This window comes from Periophthalmus magnuspinnatus, chromosome 19 (genome assembly GCF_009829125.3).
Source record: "Periophthalmus magnuspinnatus isolate fPerMag1 chromosome 19, fPerMag1.2.pri, whole genome shotgun sequence".
Lineage (NCBI taxonomy): Eukaryota > Metazoa > Chordata > Actinopteri > Gobiiformes > Gobiidae > Periophthalmus > Periophthalmus magnuspinnatus.
The window spans coordinates 6251527-6264546 of record NC_047144.1 but is presented as its reverse complement, the minus strand read 5'-3'; the positions used below and the strand labels follow the sequence as shown (position 1 = coordinate 6264546).

At 40.5% G+C, this 13020-nt stretch overlaps 1 protein-coding gene across 14 annotated transcripts in view; it reads left to right on the top strand.

Annotated features, from left to right (window-relative positions):
* The first annotated feature begins 13 nt into the window (after positions 1–13).
* The window catches only part of si:ch73-103b11.2 (myosin phosphatase Rho-interacting protein), a 40925-nt gene continuing 27918 nt past the window's right edge, over positions 14–13020 (top strand). For 3 of the 14 annotated variants that reach the window (XM_055229295.1, XM_055229296.1, XM_055229298.1), the window contains exons 1-4: positions 14–863; positions 1668–1691; positions 2409–2486; positions 4401–4466. In XM_055229295.1, the coding sequence (XP_055085270.1) occupies positions 744–863; positions 1668–1691; positions 2409–2486; positions 4401–4466 (288 nt within the window). In that variant the 5' untranslated portion in view covers positions 14–743. The remainder of the gene's footprint in view (positions 864–1667; positions 1692–2408; positions 2487–4400; positions 4467–13020) is intronic. The other 11 variants (XM_055229301.1, XM_055229302.1, XM_055229303.1 and 8 more) reach the window with 8 other exon arrangements.

Sequence of the window (13020 nt, the reverse complement as noted above, 5' to 3'; positions counted from 1 at the left end):
GGCCTCAGAGGTGGGCGTGTCCTCGCGTCTCATTGGCTGATGGCGCTTTCCTTCAGCTCTCCACTTTCTCTGAGCACCTCCCCCGCTCTCCGCCAACTGGATGTCCGTCCCAGCTTGGATTTTCACGAAAACATCAGCCGCAGACTGCGTACCAGTGCCAACTGCGAGGCTGGGACGACGAGCGGGATCCAGAGGAATGGGTTCAGCGGAATGACAGCCGAGTCCATGGCGTTTTCGCTCCCGGACAGCGGCGTTTGGCCTTGCGCAGCGGCGTGAACAGCGGGACAACGCAAATAACTGGAATGAATGCAGCGATATCACTTGTTAGATAGAAAAAAGACGACGAGAGGGGCCAGAGTGGACTCCCTCCGCCCCATGGAGGATGACGGGACCTTTGCAGTAAACTCCAGGCCCGGAATGTCACCTGGGTAGAGACACAGCACTTTGGACGACGCATTTAGGGCAAAATAACAGCGTGGGACTCTGCGCGTACGACCTGACGTGCACAAGTTAGCACAAAGTGGAAGCTGCGGGACTCGTCCCCTCACAAACATGAATATTCTAGATATAACTTAAGGCGAGGTTGTGCACAGCCTCAGGTGACAGGACAGGGAACGCGCGCTGTGCAGTTATGTGCTTTGGTTTTATCTCCTTTTTCATTTTGTTTTATTTGGATTTGCTCCATTTGGCAATAGTCTGACTTTTTAAATTCCTTTTCATAAGTGACTCATTTTAAACCAGCCATGTCTCTGAAGGAAAATGCTTGTCGGAAATTTCAAGCAAATATTTTTAACAAAAGTAAATGCCAGAACTGTTTTAAGCCCAGAGAGTCACATTTGCTCATCGATGAAGACCTAAACCAGGTGAATATCGCCCCTCACTGTCACACTGTTCATGTAGAGTTGTGTTGTTGCGTCTTAAAGTCAGACATGCACGTAAATACCACCCCCTGTCATTGACCATAATGCAGGGGTTGGGATCAATTGGACATGGTTTGTAGCCTTTGGGGTTGACCTTATTTCATGGATATAGAGCTCTCCGCCCTCCCTCCCAGCACCTCTTATCAGCTGCTTATGTTGACTCAATTGACTGTGTGCTATTTGTGTTAACAGTCCACATTTCATCTGTCTTGCTCCTATCCCTGAAAACATAGTGCACACTGAGGAATTTCCATCTAACAGATACCAGTCAAATGTATGCAAATGACTGATTAAACTGGCACATAATGGCAGGCACATGACATGTAGATACAATACTTACTTTTTGAAATGATAACACATTAAAACTGATTGTTGTACATGTTTTCTTTCCTATCTAAAGTGATATAAAATACATCATATCTGTCATGTTGAAATGAACAGACCACATGTGACACAGAAATCCTCCAATCAATTCATTTAAACCTTGAACCATTGAAGGGTAAAAATGACCCAGATTTGACCCAGATTTGAAATCCTCCTCAGGTGGTCCAGCAACTCACCCCTTGCCTTCAGGTCATATAAGAATTAACTATACAGAATTGAAGTGTATATAGTGTATGACCTTAATGTATTTTCATTTGAGTCATGTTTTATTCATCAGGTGCAGTTTACTATCATTTTTTACACACATTTTTTATTATTTGATTATGTCTGCTACTGAGACTTCCTGGGACATATCATTTGCAGAGTCATTGGAGAGATAAATACCTTGTAAGTTGTAGCATTAGAGGTTTATGCATGGTTTTATGTGGAGTGAGGTTTTGAGTGTAATCACACCTGCTGATAGTGCAGTGTGAAGGTGCCAGCTGGTTGTAAATGTCAACGCTTTGGACTAGATTTGAACTGCAAGTTAATTATGCAAGATTTGTTTATATGTAATAGACTAAGTTGTGACTGAATGCTTGTGCGCTGTTGTAAAGCAGAAATTCCTAACAATGAGCCATGGCAGCTGTCCAAGTTTGTACCAAAAGTATTTAAGAAAGTACCAGTCCAACTCTTCATGTTTGAATTGCAAATGTGTGGCCACAAAAGCTCCTCTGCTGCAGCTTCCTTACTTGATTTTCTCATCTGCTATTTTTCTCGCTGGCTTTTGCCTTTTGGTGCCCCCCTCCACCCACCAGTCCACCCACTTAGAGGATCAGAGGGAAAATCATGTGTTTTGGCCTTTCCTCTCTTTCTGTGGCAGCATGGTGCGCTGGAAGAGAGCCAAATGCAGGGGAATGTAGCCTGCAGACAACTCATGGCTCACAGTGTAGCAGTTGGACTACTACTGTGCACTGATGTTGCTATACTGTGCAGTACCAAGACATAAACTGTACTATCTCCAGTGACATCATAATAAAAGCATGATTGCACTGTCTGTTGATGTTTTTATGTCCTACTGGATGTGCACTTAAAACATTGTAATCGTCTGTTCTCCTCTGCCAGGCAAAGCCGATATACGGAGGGTGGTTGCTGCTAGCACCAGAGGGAACTAACTTTGACAATCCATTGCACAGATCTCGGGTAAGCAAACTTTAAAGTCTAATGATTTATTTGTTTTAACGAAGAGTTTGACTTATTGTTCGATAACATTTATGTATTTTTAGATTCATATTATGCTTTTTAGATTTTCACACAGATAATGTTTGGGGTTAAAAGAGACAGAGGGAGAGGAATGACCCTGAGTGCACTAACCTTAGTTGGATTCAAACCCAGAAAGAATAAGAAGGGAGTTGAATTCATTTATCGTTCTATTATTTTGTTAAATACATAATAAAAACACTGCTTGTGTAGAACATTTATGTTAAGTTGTTGTTGAGTTTGGTGCATTATTAATTCATGTTTTTACCTTTTATCATTTATTAATATTCAGCTTCAAGTGGAGAATCAGGTTTACCTTACTAACGTACTATAACCCGTCAATCACCATCAATCACACTCTCGCGCTGACATTTAAACACATGCAAGTTGGGCCAAGTGTCTTGCCCAAGGACATAACAACTGAAATTGAATTTGAACATTTGTGTTTATTAATTTAATGAAAATTCTGATCATGTTTGTTTGATGTAGATTGTTTTTACTCTAGATTTTACAGAAACTACCTTAAAAATTAGTCATAAAATGAATATCTGCTCTTTTGTTAGTAAACATGCGTTAGCTGTGTCCTGAATAGAGCAGTTGTTTTATTATTTTAGAAGTTCAGAGCTAGAAGAAGCATCTCTCGGACCTGATAATCCCCATTTTCCACTTGACGACTTCCTCTCCCCTAGCGCCACATAACAGGACACTTGCTCACTTCCCACTTATCTGTTTCCTGACGGTAATGTGCTGTTGCATCCCAAAAAAGGGGGGAGCATCCCAAAAAAAAACTGTGGGGGAGGTGTAGGAACGATCCCAGTTCACACAGCCGCCCTGATGGTTTCCATATGGATGTGTGTGGCCGTTTGTGTATGTGTGCATGTGTGTGTGTGTGTGTGTGGCGGAGGGGAGGGAGGGCAACTCGGGATCCTTCAACCCAACTACTGTCAACAGACTGCAGCGGCTTTGACATCATCACATGTGAGCGCGGCCCATTCTTCCAATCAGTTTGCGGTCGTATAATTAGTGGTCCCATCGCAGAGCTGGGGCGAAGCTTCAACTGACCAGTACACATAAATAATATAGCTGTCACGTTAAATGAGTCATATTTTAGCAACACTGGTTTAGCAGGTTATACATTATGACCGCTCCAAATCACAAAACATGCTATTATGGCTATGGCAGATATGTAAAGGCCTTTTCTCATGGCCTGTGAAGCTTATCGGCAACGTTCGGAGACCTTAATGCGGTTTTAAAGTTACAAAGCACCTTTTAATATTTGATGTAGCGCTCCCCATTGAAGGAAATGTTACACTGAGACTAAAAGGTGTGTTTAGTATGGACCCCAGCCAACCAATGAGACGAGAGATTAGCGGGGAGATGTCAACGTATCATTTGCACAAAAATCAATATACAACAACTGGAGGAAGATCCGATACGTATGTCTTACATGTGACCTTGTTCATGATGAGTTCCTAACATAATTTATTGTATTATTATAGTGAGGGCTGATTGTCTTCGTTTACAAAGAACATACACAAGGAAATTTAGGATTTATTGACTGTTGTAAGCCATGAAATGCAGTTCATCTAGCTTCACAGCCTCATCTGTGCTGAGCTCGTGCCAGGAGAGATGCCAAGTGTTTTCCAAAGGCGTGCATCCCCTTGAGAGAGTATTAACATAGTGTTTATACGTCTAACATGGCACCGCTCGGATCAAATTGCGATGTCTCTTATATAAATATTTCCACATTTCCTTCGTGTGACCTCACCCATAATAAAATATACATGCGTTTTACGGCTGTAGCTATAACTGATATGATTCATATGACTAACTGTTTTCTTCTTTTGTCCTACACAGAAATGGCAGCGCCGGTTTTTCATCCTTTACGAGCACGGTGTACTGCGCTATGCTTTGGACGAGATGGTGAGTGAAAAATCAAAGTGTACCTTAACCACAAAGGGGACATATGTAAATTATGTTGACTTTTGTGAGCTTTTAACCCTGTTATAACAGTCTTCTCTCATAATTAGCTTATTTAAAGTTGTATTTCAATTGATTCATGCATGTTTGCGCTGTCTGGAATTGTCCTGCATTGGAGGCGTTTCACCTCTCCACCAACTGCTCTGTACTTAGTTGTGATTATTTAAAAAAAAAAAAGAACTCGGTTACTTGGTGTCACAAATATAGGGTCAAAAAATGTCACAGAGCCATTTTTCAGCAATAAAAACTTAAAATGTGCTACTTGCTGCAGTGAATTGCCATCTGACGATGCCGGGCCTCTTGGTTCTGCAGTTTGAACATGAAGTACATTTCACTGTCGTCCTTCATGCCCTCATTGGAGAATGTGTTAAACTAGGCTAACTAAACTATTCCAGCAGTGTAAACACAGATGAAGCGCTGCCACGACACAAGGAGCTGTTAAGTCATGTGCTGAGTTGTTTGCTCTGGTTGAGCAACAGTCCCCTTCAAACTTCCTGTTATCAAGCAGAAAACTGGAAAAACGACATGATGCTAGGAATGACTGGTACCTACAGAGATGGTACAGCATGAGGTGAAATATTTGTGGCCTCTCTTAAATAATATTACAGCATTGCTTTAGTTGATGTCAAACTCAGTTATTGGCTTTATTGGGCAATAGATTGTGTGAAATGTGAAGAGTGAGGAGCAACATTCAGCAAATTATCAGGCTGGGAAGTCAACTACTCTATGGTAACCCCAGTTGTACTGAAACTCTTAAGAAATTACAGTCAATGCTTTACTTTTTAACATCTTAGAAGATCAACATGTCTTGCAGTAAGCAGGTTTATGTTAAGCATTAGGGTTATGTTGGGGAAAAATCAACACTTTTGCACTGTACTTAATAAAAAAATCTACCAACATTCTCATTCTCAAATCAGGGATGTCATTACAGTACATAACATTTTAGTGTTAGGTTGGTTGTGGGGAAAAACACACGTTTGAACACACAATTGAACACTGAACATTTAGACTTTTATGGGCTATAGATGGAATGGAAACGACTGTGATGGTTATTGATAATCACAGTTAGCACTAAATCTAATAATCTTTAGATCCCTAAACCAAACGTGTATCTTGTACTTAAAACTGGCTCTGTTTTAACATGTCTCCTGGTAGTCTTTTGTTTGCAGACACTGGTAAAGAAGAGGCGTGATTATGATTAGACATGTTAGACAATGGCAGAACACGGATGTACTCTGTCCATGTGTCACTCTGCATCTATTCATCTTGTTTGTGAATGGAGGATCAAAAGGAGAATTACAAGGGTCTGACAGAGGAGCCATCAAGTGCCACTAAATATAAATTATTTCCTGTCAGCCTGAGCACTTCAGAATAATTACTAGGTGTTGAATAAACAGCTTTCGAAATATAATTGTCGTTTCAATAACAACAGAGATGCGTTTAATTTTGGCATTTATAAAATTCATTATGTAAATATACCGCAGAATAATTCTATATATGGGTCACACCTTTTAATAATCATGCCTGCTATTTGCGTCAGGCTTAGCAGTAAAGATGAATCTGAATTGGTTATTTTGGTGACATGGGGTCAGAATTGAGTGCTGCCAGCTTTTGCCACATAATGTTGCCGCTGACCACATGATAGGAAGGTCGAGGGGGCTGGTTTGTGGCTGGTTTTGGGATGGTTTGGGGCTGAATGAAGTGGCTGTGCCCTCTTTGGTTTCTCCTCTCACTACTTTTATGGCTTCTACGGCTTGAATCTAACCAAACCCAGATGGCTGTGGTCCCAACCTGCAGGATGTGGCACTGCCGAAGCCTGGGACACATCACAATCCTTTTGAGCTATTGATTTAGGGATGCCCACCTACTGTGAACACCAAACATGAGTGCTTAAGGAAGTATCTACTGGGGGGCTTGGTGGCTTTGAAGACGGAGAAAATGTAGTCACTGCAAAAGGACACAGGCGGAATATGTGAAGAATCTACTAGCGTTGAGCTATTTTGGAGTAACTGCTAATTGTTTCAATGTTGTAATTGTGGTTGTGGTTGCAATATAGTTTGTTTAATTAAGATTTTGTCAATAACAGGGCTGGGTATCATTAAAAGGTACGAGTGCAGTACCAAATACAAACATTTACATACTATTGGAACTGAAAATCTGTGCCAAAACACAGATCCTTAGCGGGTCCTTGGGGAGCACTAAGGCACTACAAAGACAATACAATGAAATTTATGAACATTGTAGATACATTTCATCAATCTAGATACTTATGGAAGTATGTGCTGAAAAAAGTGTGGTACCAGAACTAAAAGTCAAGTATTGAGGATCTTACATTCAATTTCAAATCGATTCCTAATTTCAAACTTGCAGTGTAATGTCAAAATCCTTGCTCAGCTTTGGTTGATGTTTTTGTAAAGAAAACTGCCATGTGGTCATTGCTATTTCACCTTTATCCGATCTTGTGTGTTTTTAGATGACAAAAAGACAAACACATGATTGCAGTTTTCTATTAGTTCAGCATGTCCTCTATTTGCGAAAGTACAAGCTGGATTCTCCCAGAGCAGCCCAGCACAGTTATTTCAGGGGAGCGTTGCCAGGGCGACATGTTTTGTTCCTTTGTCCGCCGACAGTTGACCGTGGCATGAGAAACACGGGGCAGAGTTACTCCCCGTAGTCAGGACAGGACTTGGCCCATGTCTGTCCCAAATTTAGGGATCGGGATGGGGACAGAATGTACTGGAAGTAGTGGAGTGGTGATGGGTTCTGGTGGTCTCTAGTACAGAGCACTATGTTGCACAGCAGCTGTAGAGAAAAATCGCAGCATTCACGCCGTCATATTGTACTGTTAATGCTGAGATATGCAGTATCCTCTGTGTTAGTGAATGCATTTAGTCTGAGGCTGAGTAACAAAGGCCAGGTCAAGGACAGGCAAGCACTGCGCTTTGTTAAGAAATGTAGGAATTTTATTACTGTGTTTTGAAAATGAAGTAAGGGACATTTGTGGTTGCACTCGATTACATAATACATTAATAGACATGCTTTAGGCCTTTGATCAGTAAAACAATTTTGAGTGTATTGTGCAACTAACATTAAGTAGGTAATGCCATTTTCATTTTTAGTGACTCATCCCAATTTCCCACACAGTTGTTCCACAGATAAATGAAAATGGATAATAAAAGATCCAACATATCTAGGGGTGTGTGATTGAATAGTGAAATTACCTTGTGACAGTATGGCAGCGGAATTGATTTATTGTAATTTAAATTCTGTGTAATGCAGCTCGGCTCAAGGATTGTAAAAAAATATATATATATCCCCTTTACCTGTGCGTATCTTTTTTTTACTTTTAACTGTGTATCTAGTGATTTCATGTTTAGCTCTTTAACTGTTCTCATTAAATGCCTAAGATTGCAGCTGCTAAGACAATGACGTCTTCCTCATCCAGGTGCTATGTGTTATCAGAATGGCCCTTAGCCGCTGTAGTTGGTGTAAAATGACCTACTTAGAATGTAAATACAGGCTGTATATAATGGAAAAAAGAAAATACTTGAAGTTCTTCTGTGGACTATATCATTCATATTTACAAAACTGCTTTATTAAGATAAGCTGAGAACTAATCAGAACGTCTAAGCTATTTTCAGATGAGTTGTGTATGAGTGAGTAGTTGATTAAGCTAAGTATTGTTGGCGTGCACATACCGGAATCTATTAGCACCTGGTTGGGAGGACATGTGGGAGGCAGTGGCTGAAACCGCTTTAGTGACAGGAGTGGAAATGCTCACCACCCACTCGCTAATAAGCACCGGGCTGCACACAGCACTTACCTCCAGTGCCTGACCTAATTGTAACCTTTTCTCCCTGACATAAGCAGACGCGCACACTTAACGCCCCCGTCATGTGATGCAGGCCAACATATCTTTTTTTTTTTGTGTGTGTAATGCTGCTGAGGTCACACCAATTCAGATAAAGGCTTTTCTACGATTCGTTTGCACAAGTTATTATATTTTGCAGGATATAAAGCACTCAGTATGCTAACAGGATTTTGCTATGAGTACACTAAATAAAGCGAATTTGCTTGTGGTTAGCCATTAGAGCTGTCTTCATTACATTGTTCTTTCTGCCTTGTTGAGCTTGACCATTGTGTTATAATTTCGCAACACGTTCCTCATGAGGTTTATGCTTCAGTTCTGAAAATGTCATGCCGTGATATAAACAGCATTGTTTTGCAGCCAAGCAGTTGGGGGCAATCAAGATAAATGTCCATCAATAATGCAACCTCCTCTTCCCCTGACCTGAATCTTTGCCATGTGAAAATACATATTGTGGTTTGCTAACCTCAAAAAGCATGTTATGAATCGAAGCATAAGCTTTCTGAAGGATGAAATAGTGGTTTGTTTTTGTCATTTTTAAGTGATTCTTGTTCTTTGTCGAGTCGTTTTAGGCTACGGATGACTGGGCAGGGAGCTGTGTTGTTGCCTCCAGGCATTGAGTGTATGGAGTAAGTGGAGGCTAAGTGCCGCACCCCTTAAAATTAGGTATACTTATAGAAAAGCTACACTCCGCACAACAAACAGGTCCAAACTTTGCTTGCAACAGTGAAACCAAGCAAAGGTGTATGCAAATGAAAATTTGATAGATTTGCTTGGGGAAAGGCTCCTTCTTCAGAGAGATACAGTTCGTGAGAGTATTCTTGACCCCCGACCCTCCTTCCCCCCGGTTCAAGAAGCAACTGATACTCTGGAATGTAAACTTGGCCCGCTCCGGTCTATACTGGGTGACCTAGCATTAGCTAAAGCTGCGATTGACACATGCTACCATGTGCTAAACTCTTAATTATTACTTTTACAAAGATCAGACTGAGAACGGTTCACAACATCCTTCTTGCTTTATCTGATTTCTTTGCCATGTACTTTCCTTCAGTTTCCAAGTTGATATGACCATTAGCATTACTAAGCCCCATACAATGTAAGCTCTCAATCTGTATGTTTACATTTAAAGCAATTCTGTTGATATTTCAGCCGCCTACCTCTGTATTTTTCACCCATTTAGCAAACACGTTTTCCTGGACATGATGAAAATGTTATCTTTCCCACTCATTTAAATAGCCATGCATTTAGTCAGAGCGTATATACAACCACAGATGGCACTGGGCCAAATGTGCACTCTAAAAACTTAACCCCACCAGCCACCGTTCCTCTCGCCATTTTTATTGTTTTCTTCAAATCCACGCTGTTTTAAGAGTACACAGACCCACATTGGCCATGTCCCAATACAAACAATTCCCACTCAGTTAAATCTAAATCAAATTGTTGTGGGATGCAAGACCCGATGCCCCCTCCCGTGTCTTTCCAGAGCTTCTCACCAGTTCCAAGGTTATTATTGTGGACGCAGCCAAATCACTTAATGAGTCTAAAAATAATAGCCCTCAAATTACACGTATTATATTCAAAAGGATTCTTGATAAAACCTCATTGTTTTGCCTGCACACACACTCACACACACACAATGACCGCTTCTATTTGATTGGTGGAATTAAGGGCTGCTTATTTAACCCAATGAGAGTGAAATAAACTTCTCATATGCGTAGCCCAAAGAAATCCTTGTGTTCTGTCTTAATGGTTATATTACTGTGCACTGCTGCATGACTTTGCGGACAGGATCATTTAACACAGGCCACTGCCTCCATCAGCACCTCCATAGAACAAGACCATATTACGCAAATTAAAGGGGTAATGGGTTCTCATAACATATCGCTTTTCTTCCTTATTCTGGGGATTGTCAAGCGGACCAAGCCAAAAGACTGTCCAAGAGTGTCTGTCTGCTAGAGCTGCACTATTGCAAGTTTGCAATTAGATTTTCAATATATGCTTAAAATAAAAAAAAATAAAAAGTTTAGGTTGCACATTGTAAACAACTCCAGAAGCATTAAAGGGGATATTATGCTAATTTGACTTTTTGGAGCTTTTTACCATGTTATAATGTTGTTCCCTCATCAACAACATGCCTGAAATGGTTTTATGTCATCCATGCATGTTTGAGTAATCTCACGATCTCTTATATACAAGAGCAGGGCACAAAACAATACACTACAACTTCACAAACCTGATGTGATGTGCAGTAGTATCATCATAGACTATAAAGAAGGGGCCTAAGGTGTGACGTCACCCATAGCATTCAGCTCCAGTCAAATGAAGCTCGTCGAGGCTAGCAGTTATAGGGGCTAATTTGGAGTCAAGTTCCATGTTTGGAATTCCAACCATGGGTATCATAGCAACCAAAGAGCCAATCTGGAGTGAGGCTGTTGAAGGTAATGCCCCTTCCTGCTCGCACCATCGATTTAGCAGGTTTGACTGACAACGCTGTCAGTCAAACCTGTTGCTAATACAAGTAGGAAAGACCATGGGATAGAGGGTACCTGATTGGTGATTGATCTTGATTTATGAAAACAATAGCGAAATAAAAATACCAGGATCATGTAGAGCGGGTTAATATGACGTTTTAAGACCAAAATGATGAGCCTGACAGCAGCAGTTACAGAGAGAGGGGCACAAGGGGAGAGAGGTTTTACAATAGAAAGTGAATTGAAGCCAGAGCCGATGAAGCCCATGATCACTTCCTATTTGGAACATGACGAGAGGCAGGTTAGCTATGTCCATTTATATGTACAATTTATGGTTGTGACGGCACTATGACAGGGCAGTGACTTGGCACAGGGAGCAAGGGGAAGGGAAACTCGGCATCAAGAACGAAAATGAAACTAATTATACTTTAATAGTTTGTTTTTAGCTAATATGGCTTTTTCAAAACAATAAAAGTTGATCTAAATATGGTATGTGTTAGGAGTTAATACCCGAAAGAAGCGTAATACCCCCTCTTTAACATTTAAGAGAAGATTGAAACCTGAACTGCAAAACTAATGCAAGAATCTCATGCATTTCAGAACATGTTTGCAGAGGCATAAAGGTACAAAAAGATTTTTTCTATAAAAAGGCTGGATATTTTATTCTTTACAGAGGACATTGCGATTTGATAATCGCGGCAGCTCAAATTGCAATTTCGATTTGATTGTGATATATTGTTCAGCCCTAGTAACGGGTTCTCTTAATATATCGCCTTTCTTCCATTTTCTGGGGATTATTAAGTGGACCAAGCCAAAAGACTGTCCAAAGACTGTCCGTGCTGTCTGGCCATTTTTTTTATTTTTTACATTTTCTCTCATTTTTCCTGCTCTTTTTAACGATTTCCAACCATTCATTATCCAAATAAAAGCGTTCCCGGGGAGGCATTGGCTAAACCAGTGTCCACTCGCTTTCCCATCCTTTTTACCTCCTCTCATTCTGCCAATCGCTTGTATCTCTGTCTTTCACTGCGTTTCTCTCCGGCCAATAAATCATTCGCACAGCCAGTGGTATTGTGCAACCTCTCTTCTCTCTGCCTTGTCCATAAAGCCAAACAGCGCTGACGGGCTGCTTGCTTAGTTTGTCCAAAACACTGGAAAGAGACACTGACAAAAGGAGTGCGGGTGAAGGGTTAGGCAACGCTAGGACAACCGCTAATAAAACAGTGGGGTGGGAGGCTATGTGTCAGCTAGTCTAATGTGGGGACTTTAAGGACACTCCAACCCAGAGACATTTACAAACTCAAAATGTCTTTGCACTAAGAGCTCTTGTAAGGTTTGATATAACAGAAAAAGAAAGGCAATTATGTGTCTAATATGTGTCAAATGTGTTAGCTTGTGAAATTTTATAGGTTCGATTTGACCAACTGTGTATTCAGAGTTCATGGACAGGGGGACAGAGAGGTGAACGACACTGACCATACAGCTACATTTGAACACCCTCAGAAATGGTGAAAGTGCATCAACAATATTTCTACTAGTGGTAGAAGATTGATCAAAGTATGAAATGATGATGAAATTTCTGTTATAAATATAAAAGAAATGCAAAATTACAATAGCAAGTATATTATCAGTAGTATCCAATACCAAAGCTGTCAGTTTGTGACAATTCACTTTTTTTGCAAAAATTTAACCTCACTCAAACATTTACGGACACATTTCTAATTGGTTTAAGGTTAAGGTACACTTTGTTGTTTTGTATAGGGAAATTTGTCCACCGCGTTTGCCCTTTCCATCAGTACTGCAGAGGCAGCTGGTCAGGAGCAGATGGACTGCAAAAATATAACTGTGATATGATCACGGTATTATTATGCCTGTCACAATAACACATTTTGAAACACGATATATTGGTACATAGATCTACTGTTATAAACAATAGAATAGAATAATATTGAGAATACTTTATGCCACTGATGCATTAATAATAATATAAGATAATCCCAGTAAACCATTTTTAGTGGACAGTAACACTAAAAGGCATGAGCTGCAACATATAACGTACTTATTGGCTGATAATTTTCCATAGAAGTCACTTATTCAACCTTACCGCTCAAATGTAATTGTATTACAACAAAAATACCCTAAATCTCCACACTTCTAC